We start from the raw sequence: 20573 nt of genomic DNA, 5'->3' as shown, positions 1-20573 counted from the left end.
TTGACAAAACACAAATTACTTATGTGTGTATTTAGTGTTTAAATAGGTTTATAATTCAACACACATAAGGTGATTGAAAATGGGAGCCATAAAGGACGTAAATATCATACCAGTTTGGCGTATTCCATGAAGAATGAAGGGCAAAAGAAGAAGAAGACGTTTGGTTTTCATTTGTAATGCATTTAGTTTTTATATTTGGTTTGTAATAATGCATTGCATGCATGATGTGGATGAAAGCTCAAAATAACCATAAACTAACCTTAGGGCACCCAACACAGTAAAAGAAAAACCTTTTTCTAAACAACTAAAATCATACAAAAAGGTTTAAATCATTTAGGATAAAAAATAAGGCCAAACTTGAGTTCTTAACTAGGCACGGTCGACCGACCTATTCATGTTTTAAAAACCTCAGCCAACCGACCATGCCCCGAGGGCGAAATTGTAATTTTATCATGTTCAGGTGACCAACCCTAAAATAAACTAAAATGCCTAGCCGACCGACCTAATAAAATTGACCAAAGTGAAAGGCTTGATCAACTAGCCAAATTAGTTCAAAAAGGCCCTCAACCGATCGGTCACCAAGCCTGGCAGACCGGCCCTAGACCTCAGCCGACCGAACCTACGAAGGTTTGGAATCGCCTTTTGGCTTGGCTGACTGAAACCTCTCTAGGTCGACTAAACCCCCTTTAAAATTCAATTTTTTTTGTGTGAGGTCAGCCGACCAGCACTAGCACCAGCCGACCGAACCTCTTGGGTCTTGGTAATTTCCAACGCTTAAACATGGTTAAATTTTAATTAAACAAATTTCAAAATGACCTTCGTGCCCCTAAACGGTTATATTTTCAAAAAAAAAACTATAAATACACCCTCAATACTCATTTTTAAAACTAATGCTTAGAATATAATTGTCCCAAAATTATTTTTGTGCTTTATTGTATTATACTCTCTTATACTTATCATTTCAAAAATATTTTAAAGAGAGCATTTACTTTGGGCATTGATTTTTCATAGAAAAAAAAATCATCCATGCTTATTTACTTTTATTTTTCAAAATCACTCCTTGAGAGTAAAGTTTGAGCTTCTCCACATATTTCCTTGATAAATATCTTTGGAGAAACATATTCTTACTTGTGAATCTTTTGCACTTCCATTGCAAGATTTCATTGAGCTATATAGTTGGAGAAATACTTTTAGGGTTAAATCTTTGAAGTGCTTACCATATATATCTTTATTCAAAGATTACAAAAATATTTTTGAGAAAAACACCCATACTCACTTGAGCTTTAATTCATATCATGTGTGAGTGCATCTAGTGCTTAAATTTATACATCTTTGCTTTTGAGAAGCATTTCTTTGTACGAAAAATATTTTATATCGTTGTATTCTAGGTGTGGCCTGAAGAGAGAGACTCGCCATTTTAAGAAAGTCCCAGATAGACTTAAACCCAGTTAAGAAAGTCTCAGATTGGTTTAGACCTGGTTAGGAAAGTTAGGATTTACACAATCCCGTAAGATGTGCACTAGATTGGTTCAGACCCGATTAGGAGAACAAGGATGACTGTCCTGTAAGGTGTAGTTATAGGTTGGGCTCAATCTTATGAATGTGAGTTGGGGTATTCCTTGCCTAATAAGAAGAAGAGATTGTAATTGGTGTCGCTCCACCCGTTAAGTGAGAATTAGTGAAATCCTCTTGCTGGTTAGCTTGAGCCGGAGATGTAGGCTAGTTTGACCAAACCTCGATAACAAATATTTTGTTTGCTTTCTCTTGTCTATGTTATTTAATTTTAGCACTTGACTGTTTATATCTTTATTATTGTGAATGATTGGGAAGTACTGAGTTTGCTTTATCTGTTTTATTTATCTGCTCAGTTTTATATTGTTAGATAGTTGGTATTTGCTTAGACAGAACCTGGGTTGTGCAATATTTTACTTATGGCTTAACACTGAACATACCTAACTTAGGAATAATTTTTTGAAATACAATTCACATCCTCTTGGGAATACACTAATTACATCAGAGAGCTTTTAAGGCTCGAGCATACTCTGAAACAGACCTAGTGCTGCATTTAATTAGTTGCAAATCATCATTCAGATGGATTTCATGAGCCTTGGGGCGATGGCTGAAGGTGTTCTCCAAGGTAACCCAGACGTTGCGTGAAGTGAAGAGACCCACAACTTCAACCATGGCTTCCTTAGTGAGGGAAGACAAGAGAAGGCTAATGAGGCCTTTGTTTTTATTTTTCCATGCCACATATTTGATGTTTGGTGTCTGAGAATTCGTAGGATCAAAGCGGGGTGAGGGTGCAAGAGTCCTATCAACATGGCCGATCAGTTCTTGGCTCTCTAAGAGATGAAGCAATTGACTTTTGTATAAGAGATAGTTGGAAGAGGAGAGTTTGATTGTAACCATGTGAATGAGGGTGTTAAAAGGAAGGAGGATGGATTCGGCAGCCATGGGTGGTGACGACGCTGGTTCGTTGGTTCAGGAAGATGGTATGCAGCGACAGAGATTCAGCAACGGAAAATCAGCGACGTCAGTGGGCGTTGACGGCTCTGGTTGCCGAAGTGTGGCACTGGGTTGCTGGTTTGCTAATTCGCTATTAAGGGAGTGTAGGGCTGGTGGCGGAGTTGCGGGGGAAGGAAAGGCCAAAGGGGGGTTGCTGGTGTTGCGACGTTTCTGAATCCACGAAGGCCGGAGGCGGTGTCGCTGATGTTGCGACGACTCTGAATCTGCAGAGGTTGGATGGTTGCGGCGAAGGAGGAAAGCGGCTACTGGATGTGCGATTGCTGGATGTAACGTCAATGGGCAGCCAGGGAGGGATGCGAACAAGAATGTCTCGGAGATTGGACGACTTAGGTTCGTTGCCGCCGGAGACTCGCAAGTCGGGAGATCAGATGGTACTCAGCCGTCGCAAGTGTGCAAGAACACTGTGGAGAGGGCTATATTGGACTCAGAAAAGGAGTCCTGCTCGGTGTCGATTCAAAGCTCGAACTACGGAGGCTGGCGTTGCTGGTGTTGCAACGGCTCTGCAGGTTGATTCAGAAGAAACTTCAATAGATGGAAACAGATTACCAGGTCGTCTGAGTTGTTGGAGTCGCTGGTTATTGGGATTAGGCGTCGCCGCGACGATGGGGTAGCGGCTTAGGGAAGGGGATTTTGTAGGATGATGGCTAGCTGCGGCGACGGCTGAGGGAAGGGAAGGGAATGCGTGTAGTGCTAGGAGAGGGAGGAGAAAGAGACTAGCTAGGGTTGCGGAAGCAACGCTAAACAAAAAATTAGGTTGGATCGTTTAGGCTTTGATACCTTGAGAAGGTTTAAAAAACCACCATGGAAAATGGTGAGTACTGTTTATTTATATTTAATTAAGTATTATGTGTAATAATTACATAGCAATTAGAGAACAAATAAATGAAAAGTATATACATAATAATCTCCTAAATTAGGACAAATGATTCTCAGCATGATCCTCAACATGGGTGCAGAATTTGGATTATTTTAATACTTTAAATTTATGTAGGTAATGATGCTTGTATAAAGGTCTTAGAATGGGAGATGGGTGGTGGCCTACATCCACAGAGAGAGAGAGAGAGAGAGAGAGAGAGAGAGAGAGAGAGAGAAGAAAACATTTTACAAACATTATCTAGGTGAGAACCACTCAGATGAAAAGTGGACTATTCTGATTAGAGAGAAAAGATTAAAGGAGTGGGAAAAGAAGATAAGAAAAGGTTTTATGAGGCTCATATTTAAAATTGATTCTTGTTGCTATTTCCTTTTTAGATTCATCAATAAGTTATTCGGCATAAATAGATATGCACCCATATATGTACACGCACATACATTATTATCTTTTTGAGATATTATATTTGTTTTAAAATACTTTAATAAATGAGTGAAATTAATTCCTTTTCTTTGAATTTTTACATTTTAAATTCTCCCATAATACACACGGACCCATTTCACTTGTTATGATAGTATTTTAGGGTTCAAAAAAATCAATATAGAATTACTTAAAATGGGGGAAATTGCCTTTCTATTGTAATAGATTACAATAATTACAACAAATCTCTGTGTTTTGTTATAAAAGTATATATCGTCCTTATGTTTTATATAAACTAGTGGTATGCAATGTGCACATGCTTTTGGAAAAAAAAAAAAGAAGAAAAGAGTTAACTCTTCCCTAGATTTCAAAAATTCAAAAAATTATTTTGAGTTATCAAGAATTTCACAAACTAAACAATATTAATATTTGTAGAGAGGGGGCTGAAGTAGATGCTAAGGACCATAAGGTAGGAAGGAAGCTCCACTGAGTTGGAGAGGTTATTACTTGTAGACACAAAGCTTCTTTGTATTTTGCAAAAAGATAAAAATTTTTTGGAGGTATAAGTGAGACAAAAATCCAATATTAAGGACCATAAGGTAGGAAGGAAGCTCCACCGAGTTGGAGTGTTGGGGCTTTGCTCAAACGACGTTCTCTCGGCAGTGGTTTCTTCAATTCAGTGGTGTCTAGGTGCTGCAAGTCATGTGTTGATGTTCAGGTGAAGTTTGGAACTGTAGCATTGATCGGTCAAAATTCATTCAATTTAATAGTCATTCTGAAACTGCAAAAAATGTAGTTTGAGATTTTTTGAAGTTAAAATTTAACTTCACTTTCCCAGTTATATGTCAATAAGATAATACACTGGCTGTAATATAACAATAATATGTAGGGGAAATGGGTAATTTGAGTTGGAACCCAATCTGGTTTAGAATTTGGCTGCCAGAAATTTAATAGGATTCTCTTTATGTCCCTCTCCTGCCCTTGCATCCCAACATGAAGAAAATGATAGTAATAATAATGATAATAGTTTTTGGTTGTGTGTTCTTACTGTTATAACCCTTTTGCAGGATATGAACCAAACCTTAGGTACGCCTATCTAGACTAAGCTCCCTGAACTCAATATTGGATTTTGAATTGATAATGATATAAAATGCTTAGCTTTCATTTCTCCTTTGTTCATATACTCTTTTTGATGGTTGAGGAGTTTTGGGGAAAGGGTAAAAGAGAGGGTAAGAAAATACGCCGTACAATGATTTTCTCTCTCACTCTCAAAATGACGGCCTAACCTAATCACCCAAAAAACAATCGTTTTATATGCTGCGCACAGGGTTCCTAATGAGCTACAAAACGGGCCCAAAAATTTTTCCCAAAAGCATTGCTCCTAGACCCCCCCCCCCCACGAGTACGATCGACCAAAGTCTTTACTCCATGGATTAAGTCTTAGGATAAAAATCTTTCATTAAAAGTCACGCAACATTAAATTAGGTGGGGTTATCATCATCTAGATCAAACGAAACTAGGCTCCACAAAACCCAACAAAAACAATAGATTCAAAAGTAAAGACAATTTAAAAGAAACTATAAAAATGAATAAATACATTTAACAGGAACAATTTAAAGGCATTCCTAGCAGATTGATTAAATTTCATTCAATTAAACAAGAAGGTGTACTAGAAACAGAGTCCATAGGCTATTTCTATTTAATTTAATTGTTAAGAGAGATCAATTTGTTGGTGCACAACATCCAGATTAGGGATTATACATTTGAGTTGGCCAATGCCCTTGCTTTGTCATTCAAAAAATAAAATAAGATACATTGCACACTTCACAAAACCAAAACTAAGTAGAAAAGAAAAGAAAGGAAAGGAAAAGAAAATGGTTTTTTCCAAGAAGCCGTGTTGGGTGACATCTCTTTCTTCCGTGAAAAAAGCCAAAAGCCCATGAAGTCACGTCTGTCTAAAGTGGTTCTAGCTCACAACATATATGGGTAGCATATCTAACATTCAACCGTGAAGAAAAGATTAGAAATATCACTCATAGAATTTTGTGACAAGAGATTAGGGATTGAAAGTGACACTAGCCATCAAACCATGAAGCATATATAAATAGCACTCATAGAAGTAACAAAATGCAATTTGAGGGTAAATGCAGATAAGCCTGGGAAAATGACAAGTTTTGTCTAATATTATACACCTTGGAGGTTCTATATCATCTTTATTAACATAGTTCCTTCCATGCACTACAATACAAGTTCCACTACATATAATGATTTTTTAGCCGAGAGGCATACATTAGGTCAAACTTTAATCCTGTTATCATTATTTTATAACAATTATGTATACAAAATGGAAAACAGAAATAACATAAACATTTTCATTATCGAACTCAAACATCAATTGAACAACATACATTAATATTCAATAATGCCCATCTTTTCAACATGACCAATAAATGTTTTGGGTGGCAATCCTTTCGTCAAAGGATCTGCTATCATACAATCGGTGTTAATATGTTCAATTGACACATTTTGTTTTTGTACGTCTTCTTTAATAGCAAAGTATTTCAATTCCATATGCTTAACACCCTTGGAATACTTATCATTCTTAGAGAAGAAGACAACTGCGGAATTATCACAATAAATTTTCAGCGGCTTGGCGATACTGTCTACTATTCCAAGTCCTGAAATAAAATTCCGCAACCAATTTTCCTGAACTATTGCCTTAAAGCAAGCTACAAATTCAGCTTCCATAGTGGATGCAGCAATTATTGACTGCTTCACACTCTTCCATGAAATTGCTCCTCGATTAGCAAGTATACATAGCCAAATGTGGACTTTCTTGTATCTACACACCCAGCAAAATCAGAATCCGAATATCCAACCACCTCAAGATGATTAGACCTTCGACACACAAGCTTGTAATCTTTCATTCCTTGTAAGTATCTTAGAACTTTCTTTGTAGCCTTCCAGTGAATCATTCCTGGATTACTTTGATATCTTCTGAGCATTCCAACTGCAAAGCTAATGTCAGGCCTTGTGCACATTTGAGCGTACATCAAGCTCCCAACAACAGATGCACAAGGTACATCCTTCATTTGTCTCCTTTCTAAATTGGAACAGGTGATACTGAGCATTTGTTTATGTTAAATTTCTCTAAAAATTTATTTATATAACCTTTTTGAGACAAACCAACTAGTCCTTGGGATCGATCTCGAAATATTTATATGCCGATCACATACTTTGCCTCTCCTATATCTTTCATTTCAAAGTTTTTAGAGAGAAATTCTTTAGTTTCATGTAATAGACCAAGATCATTAGTTGCAAACAAAATGTCATCAATATACAAAATCAGGAATATAAACTTACTCCCACTAATCTTTAGATATATACATCGATCAATAGTATTTTCTTTAAATCCAAAGGAACCAATGGTATTATTAAACTTAAGATACCATTGTCGGGAAGCTTGTTTAAATCCGTATATTGACTTCTTAAGTTTACACACTAAATTTTCTTTCCCTTCAACTGTAAAACCCAATGGTTGATCCATATAAACACCTTCATCTAAATTCCCATTTAGAAAGGAATTTTTCACATCCATTTGATGTAACTCTAGATTGTAATGAGCTACTAAAGCCATAATGAATATGAAAGAATCTTTCTTAGAGACCGGTGAAAAGGTCTCTTTATAATCAATACCATATTTCTGAGTAAAGCCTTTAGCAATAAGTCTGGCTTTATAACGTTCAAGGTTACCACAAGAGTCTCGTTTGGTTTTAAAAACTCATTTACATCCAACTCTCTTGCAACCTTCTGGCAATACTACAAGATCCCATACTTCATTTTGTTCCATAGACTTTAACTCTTCTTTCATGATATCCATCCATTTATCAGAATTATTACAGCTAATGGCCTGTGAAAACAAAACTAGATCATCGTCCATTCCTAAGTCAAAATCTGACTCTTGAAGATAAACCGTATAATCATTCGAGATAGCAGATCTCTTTTCTCTTTGAGATCACCTTAATGCAATCTCTTGTGGTTTTTCTATAATAGGTTTACTTTGAATAGTGGGAGTTGTAATTTCCTTAATTTCCACATTTAATGGAACCATACTCCCATTAGTTTCATCATCCTAGATGAACCTAACATTTCCAGTTTCAACTATTCTTCTGACATGATTAGGATAATAAAATATATACCCTTTTGACTTTTTTGGATAACCAATGAAATTACCACTGATTGTTCTTGCATCCGGCTTCTTTTCTTGTGGATTATAAACTTGAATTTCTGTCTGACAACCCCAAACTTGCAAGTGTTGCAAACTTGGTTTCCTGACAGTCCAAAGCTCAAATGGTGTCTTTGGAACTGCCTTACTAGGAACACTGTTTAATACATACATGGAGTTTTTAAAGCATACATCCACAATGAATTGGGTAAATACTTTCTACTTATCATGCTCCTAACCATATTCATCAAAGTCCTATTATGCCTTTCTAATACACCATTTTGTTCTAGTGTACCTGGCATTGTGTATTAAGCACAAATACCACATTTTTCAAAGAATTTAGCAAATGGACTAGGTAGTTGTCCAATTTCGTTATACCTTCCATAATATTCACCTCCTTTATCAGATCTAACAATCTTCACCTTTTTGTTTAATTGCCTTTCAATTTCATTTATATAAATCTCCAAAGCGTTTACCGCTTGAGATTTATCATGTAGCAAGTAGACATATCCGTAACGTGAAAAATCATAGATAAAGGTGATGAAATATCTGTCATTACTGAAGGTATTTGCGTCAAAGGGTCCACATATATCAGTGTGTATACTTTCTAGAAGTTGAGTGCTCCTTGTGGCTCCTTTCTTGTCTGCTTTCCTTCAATATAATCTACACAAATGTCAAATTCAGTGAAATCCAATATGGAAGTATTTCACTCTTTACTAATCTTTGTCAGCCTTTCTTTGGAAATATGACCTAATTGTTTATGCCACAAGTAAGCAGATCGTTCATTCACTAAACTTCGTTTAGTGCCAATACTATGATGTGAGGTTAAAAGAATTTCAGTATAATGATATTTCAAGTTTTAACTTATATAATCCATCACAAAGCATACCACAACCAACCATATAGGTATCCTTAAATAAACTGAAAAAACCTTTATTAAAATTACAAGTATAATAAGAAACATCCAATTTAGATAATGAAACTAAATTCCTATAAATACTAGGAACATAAAAAGTCTAATATATATCCAAACAATAACCAGTGTCTAGGATTAAACGATAGGTCCCGACAGCTTCAACTGACACTTTTATTATGTTCCCCATGAAGATAAACTTCTCATTTGGGTTTATGTTTCGAATTGTTAGAAATCCCTGCATCATATTAGAAACATAAGTTGTACATCCAGAATCAATCCACCAAGTATTATTGTGACGACCTGCTTAATTTTCACATTTTTTTTAATATTACAAAATCACAAAACTCAACTTAGCAGATCATAATTCCCCTGGACCCGTGGGTACCAGAGATACATCAGAACACGTAACGGAAGCCTAAGTAGTAGGAAACATACAATCACAATATTATAAATATGAAAACATCCATCACATTACCATAAATACCAGAGTCACTATATCCACTGTATTTCAGTATATACATCCCAAAAACAAAATCTAGGGACATTTCCCACAAAATCCAATTGTCCCTACTAAAACTTACCCTTCAAAGAGGGCAGACAACCAACACTAGATCAGCGGGGCTTTTCCCGCTCTCCTATCTGAGGCTCCTAAAAAGTTTATAAAATTTTGGGGTGAGACACCTCTCAGTAAGGGAAATAAACTAATATTAGTGTGTGGCAACATAAGTATTCTGTATTATACATATATTATACAGAACATATTCAGTAACTGTTTTGTCAAATTTGGGAAAACATATATATCATCAAAACATGGCAGAACTGTATTTTCATAGACATATTTTATCTCATATAATAATAATACAAAAACATTTCTGGTAGGTTAGTTAGCTGTTGTCATGTATTAACCCCACATGACTGGGTTGTGTGGCCCGAAAGCGGGAACTGACAATGGTTGGCCGACCACTGCCAAGTCAAAAGTAAAGTCTGTAAGTGTGATGGGTCTGCCAGACGTGGTCCGTACACCAAGGGCGCTCACACACTTCTTAAAATCACATCGACCATCCAATCTCACACCACTCCGTACATTGGCGTTAACACAGATATCATGATCATAATGACCATGGACACATAGCAATGGTACCATGCAAGTGCTAGCCTAAACCAAACCAACAAGGTTCTGATATCATATAACATATGCTGAAACTGTGATACATGGATATCTCATATCATTAATTATCAGATCAATCATATCATTTTGCATATATACGTATATCATGAAAAATCATCGGCCTGTACGCCGGTATTTCACATTTTACCATAGCTCGGCTAGCACGCCCGCAAATCATAGCAAAACACAGCCCGTACCCTGGCAATTCACATCCATAGCTCGGCCTGTACGCCGAAAAATCATATACATAGCTCAGCCCGTACGCTGGAAAATCACATCCAGAGCACGACCCGTACGCTGGCAAAATATATCCATAGCTCAGCTCGTATGCTGACAAATCATACACATAGTAAGACCCATACGCCGACAAATCATACACATAGCACCCCCGTATGCCAGCAAAATATATCTATAGTTCAACCCGTACGCTGACAAAAATATAAAAATCTTGGCCCGTACTCCGGTTTTCCACAGCATACGCATAGTAAGACCCATACGCCGACAAATCATACACATAGCACCCCCGTATGCCAACAAAATATATCTATAGTTCAACCCGTACGCTGACAAAAATATAAAAATCTTGGCCCGTACTCCGGTTTTCCATTATAAAAATCCGTATCATTAACACATTTCTAGAAACAATGTTTCATATTAATTTCTACTTATGCCACACTAAACAAGTTTTTCGTATATTTAACATATCATCACTTTTAACAGCATTTTCCCAAATATAAATCATATATAAATATATTTATTTTCCTAAAATCAAATGCTATAAAAATATACATATTTTTCATAAAATACTAGCTTAGTTTATCCCCTTACCTGATTCCTGAAAAGCCCCTAAGAAAATCTGTCCCGCACCCGTAGGGTTCCCAACTCAACACCCTGGAAACAGCATTCCCTAGAACTAAAGTTCAGTATTTCTACGCGTATATCACTTCCTACAATTGTCAATTAACCAAATATTGAGTAGAAAGTCTTACCCTAGATTTGAGATGGTTTTCAATTCAGCCCCATCGATGATCCGTTTCGGCAGACTTGCAGAGAACTTTTCTAGGAGCGTCGTGGTGGCTTCATATCGTCGAACCAGCGGAAATCCGGCCCAAAATCTTAGTGAGAAGGAGGAGAAACCATATGAGAAGAGAGAGAGAGAAATTCGGCGTAGGAAAATGACTGAAAATTCTCGTTTAACCCTATTTATACTGCGGGATTCATCGACGAGTCACGTCACCTCGTCGACGAGTCTTATAGAAAGTTGGTCGATGAACTTCAACCCTCGTCGACGAATTTCATGCTTCCACAAATTCTCTCTCAGTATCTTCTCGTCAACGAATCCTGTCCTCGTCGACGAGTCCCCTGTATTTGTTGATAAGGAGCTGAAAAATTTCTCGGGATTATGAAATCCAAAATGCAATGTCGTCGACGAAGTTGACTGCCTCATTCTGCTCCTGTTTCCATTTCCCTTTCTTTTATTATTTAAATATCATTATTCTTCAAGTCGTTACAATTATAAGGAACTTCAGCTAAAATTTGATTCGAAACATACATAAGCACTAGGCTTACCCTTCCTCTCGAACCAAACTTTCCGTTTCAAGCAGTATTTCTGGTAATGTCCAGGTTTTCCACAGAAACGATATTTGTCTGTACTTGATACCTTCTTCTAGATATGAGAAGAGGATTCATTGTCCTTTAAATATCCTTTCCCTTTTCCATGCTTTGCTTTCTTTTGAGCTCCTTGATAGAAGGGTTAAAATTTGGTAAAATATTTTGCATGTTTTTTTTTTTTTTCAAATTTGTAGAAATTTAAAATTTATCTAATAATTTTATTTTAAACTAATAGCTTCAAATTTTTATTCTACTTTTTACTAAAAAATTATGTAAATGTCACAATCTTTAAATCCACAAAACTGAAGTTGTGAGAAAAAGTTAACAGTCCACCCTTTTCACCCTAAAGAGGAGGCGTAAACAATCAAAGATCTACTTTCTCTACCATCTCCTCAATTTCCAGAACATCTTTAAGTACGTTATTGCCCAAATATATCTCTCCCACATCTTATCTTTCTCTGCAATCTTATCTTAGACCATGCTCAGATCCTCTTGTACTTTCAGAAGAACAGTGATGTCTCTCTTTCCTACTCAAAAAAGCTTGGTCAATCTGTTCATGGGCAGATTCCATCTGTGCGGTCGTGAGGAGTTGTCTGGTCGTGCTGTATTGTGAATTGGATGAAATTGAATGTGCTCGTTACCTGTTTGACGAAATTACTGAAAGGTATTTAATCATGTGGCATATGGGTATTTGAAATGAGGGGAATTTCACACTGCTTGTGAACTTTTTGAAAATATGTCTGAGAAGAATGTTGGGACCTTTCAGTGCAATGATAGAGGGTATGTCAAGTTGGCAGCCAAGAATTGGATTCTAAGTTGTTTAGTGAGGTCGTGGACAAAGAGGTTACATCAATCACGGAATATAATGATTGGTGCTCGTGCAAGATTTGAATCGTGGAGATGGCATGGAAGTTTTCAATGATTCTCCCTAAACAAAACTAGATGACATAAATAATTCGAGTATATAAAACTGGGTGGGTCTGCTGTTGTTGTAAAGTGATAAACTATTTGCTCCTTTTGTCATTATGAATTATTTTCCTCTGTTAGCTGATTCTCGCTCCTCTCTCTAATTAAATCCCTACTTTGTCATGACTCTCTGTATTCTCTGACTTGTCTGGACTACACAAGTTTGGCCGTTGTTCCTGCTTCCTTGCATTGTGAGCGCATGCTTGTGCACTGGTTTTCTATTATTCTTGATGTGGTTGCTGGAGCTTTCTACACCATAGATGGCTAATATCTACCCTTAAGGATACCCTCTGACAACCATCACCGTTAGTGCTATGTCCTTGTAGGTATTGTTCTCTCTCTTGTTGTGCGCATATTGGAGTTCTTAATCAAAGTGTTAGAATTCATCAATACATTGTGAAGCACGGGATTTTTGGTGGATGAATATTAGGAGCTTCTTTTTTTATTAGGAGTGGCAAAACGGTTTCGCGGGCTGGATCCAGCGGGCTTTCAATAGGCCAGGTCATTAACAAGTCAATGTCAAATGGGTCACATATATGTCAATCTTAACCCGTCCGTTTCACGGGTCACCCGTTTAAAAAATATAATTTATTTATTTAAATTTTTTTTTAAAATTTTCATATAAAATAACATTTTTAAAAAATAATAATCAATATGAGAATAACTAAAAAATACTTAAAATTAATAAATAAGTAAAATAATCAGTGTGAGGGAGAAACAAAGAAGAAAGAAAGCCAAAAAGCCAGAAATCGAGAAACGTAACGGAGAAGAGAGAATCCAAAAAATCAAAAAATCGTAACTCACCTCTACCTCTGTTCTCTGGATCATGAGGGAGCTTGATCCGTGAGGGTTCCAGGGAGTTAGGGGACCTGATGGTTGTGGAGGAGACGACTTAGACGAAGACTCGAGCTCAAGGAATGGCCAAGTGGGTCGCATATTTGCAGCAGTGCACCAGCAAGAGAGGAGGCAAGGTAGCCAGAGCCCAGAGGAGAGTTGCGGCCCGCAGGGTTAGGGAATAGGGTTTTTTGTGTGGGTGAGTTATAATTGTTAGCATCAGAGGAGTTCATAGGTTTGCTTGATACACATGTGTTGTAATAACCAAAAAAAAAAAAAAAGTAGAATAATAATAATGGTCATTTAGTTGTATCAAAACAAAATTGTTTCTCTGTTAGGATCCTTGATTCCATGTTTGATGCCTAAGAAAGATCTTGTCTAAGCGAGTGCTTATAGACCATTGCGGCTCAGTCGCTCCCTGGTGGTCGGCCTAGTCAAAATGAAATTTTATAGGATAAAACAAGGTAGATACTGTTTGTATACGTAAATAAGTACATAAAATAATGTTTTGACTGACATAATTTGTAGAAATATATGATAAAATAATAATAATATAGGTATTCTATATGGAGCTCACAAGACCGTGTGGGGCCACATGAATCCTGAAACCGTGTGAGGGTCCACATGAGTCTTGAAGTTGTGTAGGGATCGTAAAATGGTATGAAAACTATGAGAGTTACGTAGGACCCACTTGAGTCGCAAAGTTGGTGGGGCTCACAAGACCATATGGGGCCCACATGACTTTTCGAAATTCAAATTTAATTCTTAAAAAAAAAAAACCTAAAAACTAAAACATGACTTAATAATAATAATAATAATAATAATAATAATAATAATGATTTAAAAAAAAAAAAAAATAATTAATTAAGTAAGTGATTAATTAAAAAATAATTAAATGGGAGTGGTGGCAAATACTCCCACATGACCTCCATTCCTATCCCATAATCAACCCACACCTAGCCCATCTCTTGCCCATTCTTTAATTTTAAAAAAATTATAATTTCACCATTCTCCCCACACTTTTACAAATTCCACTTCTTCCCCAAAATTTTCCTATAAATAAGAAGGTCTCAACCTTAATTTTTCACAAAAATTTTCAAAAAAAGAGAATGATTAGTGAGTTAAAGAATTAGTGGTGGAGAGAGAATTTTTGAATAAGTTCTCACTCACCCACTCTTTCCGATCTCATTTCTTAGAGATAGTTATTGTATTCGTAGCACGAGATAAAATAAGAGGTAAGTAAATTTGATTATGTTAGTTTGTTTTTAGTTAAAATTCATACCCGAGTTTATTTTGTAAGTAAATTTCAATTATATTTGTTAGTTCCATAAAATTACCATGAGTTTATTATTTATACATATTTAATTATACCAGTTCTATCTTTAATATACTTGCATTTATTTTTGGGTTAAGAAATGTTCTAATCCCCTTGGGTAAATTTTCAGCATTTCTTTCTATTAAATATATATGTGTGTATATATATATATATATATATATATATATATATATATATATTTTAACACAAAAATTGTGTGGCATGAGTTTATTTATACGTTGCATTTTTTCATGAAAATATGAGTAAAGATGAGATTTTCACGAGATTATTTTAAATTACATAAATTATAATAAGATGGTCTTAAAACCCCTTATGGTAAAGAAAGTTCAAAGTTACAGATGCTCGGTATCGCAACTTAAAGTTTAAACGGATCAGAGTACACCTACACTGTTTACAAAGTGGTTATTTATGTTAGTGGATTTCTCTTGAGTGCACACCTGGTTCAGTTTGGTCAGCCAGTCAGTTAAGTCCAATTTTCGGACCGCACAACCCAGTCATGGGGGTAAACATGACTTATGACTAACAGACCTAAGGGTGGTTTTTACAATATATGTTTATATATATTTAATTACGTGTACAGAGTTATTGATGATTTGAAGGAAAATTATATGTTTATATGAAAATGGGCATTCTTGTGCTTAAATGATGATCTAAAGGAAACGTATAAGAAAAAAGTATATATATGTATATAATTAAATATTTTTACAGTTTTAAAATTAAAATTTTAATTTAACAGTCACAGTATATGGTTATTAAATTTTACTGTTATAGTTGACGGTGAAAGTTTTATGCAGAAATTTTTAAATTTATATTTATTTTACAAGCAGTTTTGAAGTTATAGTATTAAATATTATTTTACGAAATATTTAAAAAGCTCATTTTTGTCACACACTAATAATAATCTTATTTACTTACTGAGTGTCGCCTCACCCCAATCATATTTTTACATTTCAGATAATTTTGAAGGACATATCGGAACTCAGGCATAGCAAGCATGCAGGTGGGAATAAAATAGAAAAATAAAACTTGATTAGAAATATTAGTATGATGCTAGATATTTATACTTATGTAATTTTTCTTCTTTGAAATAAATGATTGTAATATGGATAATTAGTGCTCTGGTTTTATAATAATTAAGTTTATTTACTTCCACTGTAAATCAATGGTAAGAAGTAAATATCTCAGACCCTTCGGGGTTGGGGTATTATATGTGTGAGCACCAACTTGACCCAAAAGCTTAAGCATATTGGGTTTTGAGTCCAACTATGTATATAAACACCCATCATCTACTCACTTTTTTTAATGTGCGACAAACTCACAAATGAAATTCTCAACAATCTCCTCCTTGAACGGAAGCTCCCCCACTTGTGAGTTTCAATTACTCCCCCTTGAATGAAAGTCATCTTCTCCTTTACGGGACCAATTCTCCAAATGTTGCTCAAGTAGGCCTTACCACCGCATCTTACGTGTTTTGGATTGTATTTTATGTGGGCCTCCAAACCAATCTTACCTCTCACGTCTTGACTCTATTAGATCTATCTTTAGTCACACACGTCCCTAACCCAGAGTTATAAACCGTCGGCTCTGATACCATTTGTTAGCATTGAAGGAGTCCATAGGTGTATTTGATACACATGTGTGAACACCAATTTGATCCAAAAATTTAAACCTATTGGCCTTGAGTCCAACCATATATATAAGCACCCATCATCTACTCACTTTTTCTAATATGGGACAAATTCACAAATAGAATTCTCAACAATAATATATATATAGGATCCAAATAAATGGGTCACCCGGCATGTGACCTGACCCGAACCTGATTTAACTCGTATATAAATGGGTTGATTTTTTCTAAATCCGAACCCATTTTAAACGAACGGGTTACGGCTGACTTGACGGGTCATGACCCGTTTTACCAACGCTATTTTTGATACATGCACAAACATGCCCTTTACGCCTAGTCATTCCAAAGAAGTAAAAGACACTAACCGAATAGTTAGAGATGCCGGAAGCAAAGATCTACTCCCTCCCATCCCAAGAATAATTGAAGAGTTATCTCCATTCACCAACAATCAATATGTTTTAAAAGAGTCTCAAGAAGGGTGTTTGTCATTGGATTTAAAATCTTCAACGACTATATGGGCTTGATATACTTAAAAGAATTATTTACATGTTTGGTACAGAGTGGAATAGAATTGGGGAGGATGGAATTGAATTTACTTAACTTCATCATACTCTTCGTTCAAATTCTCAGTCCATTCTTTTCCTAAGCCATTCCATTTAACAAATCAAAGATGGCATATGATTTTTTCATGAAATGGTGGAGTTGGGGTTTAGGTGAGATGAAGTTACCTTTGTAGCCATCTAGTTAGTTTGCCTACCTTCATGCAAGGCTCGTGGAATTCATGGAGTAAAAACTAGGTTGGAAAATGATGAATAACGAGAGGTACTGACCTGTTTAAAGCCTGAAGACACTGTTCTTGCGTGACGCGTCTAACACGTGCTTCTGTTGATTAACATTAGAACAGCTCCACAAGCATGAGAAGGATGGTGAGGTGAATGGGAGTGAAGAAGGATTCAGGCTGCTGCAAAATTGAAACGCATCAACATGAATTTCAAGCCAGAAGAAGGTTCCATCTGCACACAAATTAAACAGATATTGAGATATTAGACCAAATTTATAGAGAAATAAAGTTCAAATTTCAAACCATTTTCTGTAAACAGAGTTAGTGTTTGCCTGTGTTGATATGATCTCATCTTGTCTCCAGCAAAAGCTGCATTTCAAATTTTTGAAGATTTTTGTTACATCAGACCAGGAAAACGCCGATTAACAGGGCTAAATCCCATTCCCACCCATCTGGAAGAGAAATAATGATGAAGAACGCAGAGACAAACGCAGGGACATTGAGTTCAAATTTCGAGTTCTATTATTGCACCCATGACTTGTCCTTTTCAGAAACTCAACAAAACTGACTTGTTGGTCGAAGCATCGGGTGGGTTTGGGTTAGGAGTTTTAGCAACCGCATGCATGTCTTGTGGAATACCAGGTGAGAATCGTCAGATGGTTCTCCACAGAATCTGTCTGTGTAATTATACCTTTTTTCCCCTTGTAGTTGTACAGAACCCATGTTGAATCCTAACCACATGGAATCCATTTTTTTGAACTGGGGAAGGCAGCATGCATGAAGTGTGCTGTGCTGGGTTGCCTTGATTCATGGCGGGTGGTGATGGTGATTTTCAAAAAAGGAAGTCCAACTTAGGTGGGGTGAACATGACCATTTGATTGTTTGGTAGGCATGTGATTGGCTACAGCATTAGCAGACAACTTGATAGACTTCACATGCCTAATAGCTGCATTTGCCAAAATGATGCATGCATCAAAAGCATGCAAATCACATGCAAAATATTTGATGAGTCTGGTCTTTTACTGTTAATATTTTATTTATTATTATTTTTTGTTGGGGCCTTTAAAAAATATTTAATATCAAAGCTGGAGAAAGCTTCGTGATCATCTATGATATTTGCAGCAAATTTACCCATTTTCTACATCTGTTGTGAATTTAGAAATATGATCATCCATGGTTCTCTTAGGAACGATGAATAATCTCATCTCATATGTATTTTTCAAAAAATGCACTACGCAAGTTGAATACTGTATCTGCTAAACAGGGGCAATACTTATCAGCTCCACTTGGATTTTTCAACCTAATTAATCTTTGTTTTTTACTAGATTTGCTTTTATTATGCATTTATTGTGCACGAGTACATGGGCATGCATGGTTAAACCCGATTATCTTTAACCTAGTCCCTAGGGCACTCATGGGGGCAAGAGTGACAGAGGAAAGAACGAGCCCATGGAAGTGGGGACCTGGGGAAGACCCCATGCGACTCCCATGATGCCAGCACGATCCCCCACAACTAAAATCCATTTGAAAGTTATTATCCGAACCAAACATAGCACATGGTTTCGTCAAATCGGAATAGGGGGTTACTCTACCATAGTTCTTACCACATAACTCCAATTTAGATTTAATAGTACATCCCCTTTTCGAGGTATAAAGACAAGTCGAGAAGGTCGACTAGAAAAAATTGATAGAGAAATTATGTATTATATATGGTATTCCTTCTAATGTCTGAACTAGACCTATAAAAATTGAATTGAACTAAAGGTTTTGACTTGGTATTTTTGTGAACCAAAATTGATCTGAGCTCTTCGGTTAATCTAATGGTTTAGTTCAGTTATCCGATTCGAACTGATTTTTAAACTATTATAATTTTTTTAAAAAATAGTGAGATCTTTTACTTGGGTTTTGATTTAATTTGTGCATGTACACTTTATTTATATAAATTAATCAGCAAAACAAATTGTGCATATTATTTCATAATTTTAAGATATATTATATATCTTATATATAATAAAAATAATATATATAAATACATATATTATCAATTCGGATAATCATTGGTTCATGAACATAAAAATCAAAATCAAATTGATACCCCCAAAAAAAAAAGACAACTGAAATCGAACCCTGAATAAATTGGTTAACCAAAATTTCGTTTGATTCGGATCAGATTAACTTTCAAATATTTTTGAACAGCCCTTTCGATAGTGGGCATGGTGAAGGAGTAGGACCTTGGCATTCAAGGTAGAGCAGTTGGTAAAAGGTAAAGAAATAACACCCAACAAAAGTAAGTTAAGAATGAAGCACCCAAACAATATTGTCATTTCATCTTGACCCCCTAACTTAAGCATTGGAGAGTGTTTTTTTTTTAATCTTTCGAAACCTAAGTCATCAAAATGATTGGTTTGCCCAGTGCCAACAAATGCCCGCACTAATATCATTTATATTTTTTAATTGTTATTTGATTCAATTACAAAAATGAAGAAGAACTTTTCTGACTAGGGACTTGAATTTTCTTGAACATCAATTTATTACAATTAAAATTTTCAAGAATAAAATACTCACACTTGTAGTGTAATGTACTATTACAAATATTTTGATGAATCAAATCATTCTTTGTTACAAAATATAATAAAATATAGTCGTAGCACTACGCTTATAGCTCTAGACATAAAGTCTTTGTTACAAAATTTTCAGACATGAAAAGTTGTTCACATCCTCGATTAAGAAAATTGAGTATAAATGCTCCATCTAACCTTATTAAGTCAATATTTTACACCCCAACTCAGCTTTGATAGTCTATGACAATCTAGGGACAAGAAAAAACAGAAAAGGAAAAAGGGCATTTAAGAATTGGTATTGCTTATTTTAAAATTTCTTTTCATGTTCATTCATTATAAAAACTTCTATTAATTGTTTTTGGTCTATTGGTTCATTGCACCTAAACTGTATAACAAATGTCATTTCTCAAAGTCTAGACCTACGTCGACTGGTATTCAAATAGTTGAAAGGGTCGCTAAAAATATTGATTTAAAATTTTAATTTAATTATCCTCTATGAATACATTGTTGGGTATAGTTGAGCAAAGCGGAAAATACTTCATTAGGGTTTCTCTGAAATTGATGTAAGTCATCTTCAAATGGAATATGTTTCACCAAAGGGCGGACTAAATTTCTAGAATTTTTTTTTAATAATATCTGATGGGAATTAGATGGAGGCTATTCACACCATAAAAGGGCACATGGTATTGGATCTGAGTGGGGGACCAACCAAATCGGCGAAGGACATAATA

General features: G+C 35.7%; 1 protein-coding gene across 1 annotated transcript; it reads right to left on the bottom strand.

Moving 5' to 3' along the window:
* Positions 1 to 6226: 6226 nt before the first annotated feature.
* On the bottom strand, positions 6227 to 6909 carry LOC131155943 (secreted RxLR effector protein 161-like). The gene is made up of 2 exons (XM_058109397.1): positions 6716 to 6909; positions 6227 to 6659 (listed from the first exon to the last, which is right to left on the bottom strand). The coding sequence occupies exons 1-2, from the start codon at positions 6907 to 6909 to the stop codon at positions 6227 to 6229; spliced, it is 627 nt and encodes a 208-aa protein (XP_057965380.1).
* Between the last annotated feature and the right edge of the window lie 13664 nt (positions 6910 to 20573).

The sequence above is a fragment of the Malania oleifera genome, chromosome 5 (genome assembly GCF_029873635.1).
Source record: "Malania oleifera isolate guangnan ecotype guangnan chromosome 5, ASM2987363v1, whole genome shotgun sequence".
Lineage (NCBI taxonomy): Eukaryota > Viridiplantae > Streptophyta > Magnoliopsida > Santalales > Ximeniaceae > Malania > Malania oleifera.
This window is presented reverse-complemented; position numbering and strand designations above follow the sequence as displayed.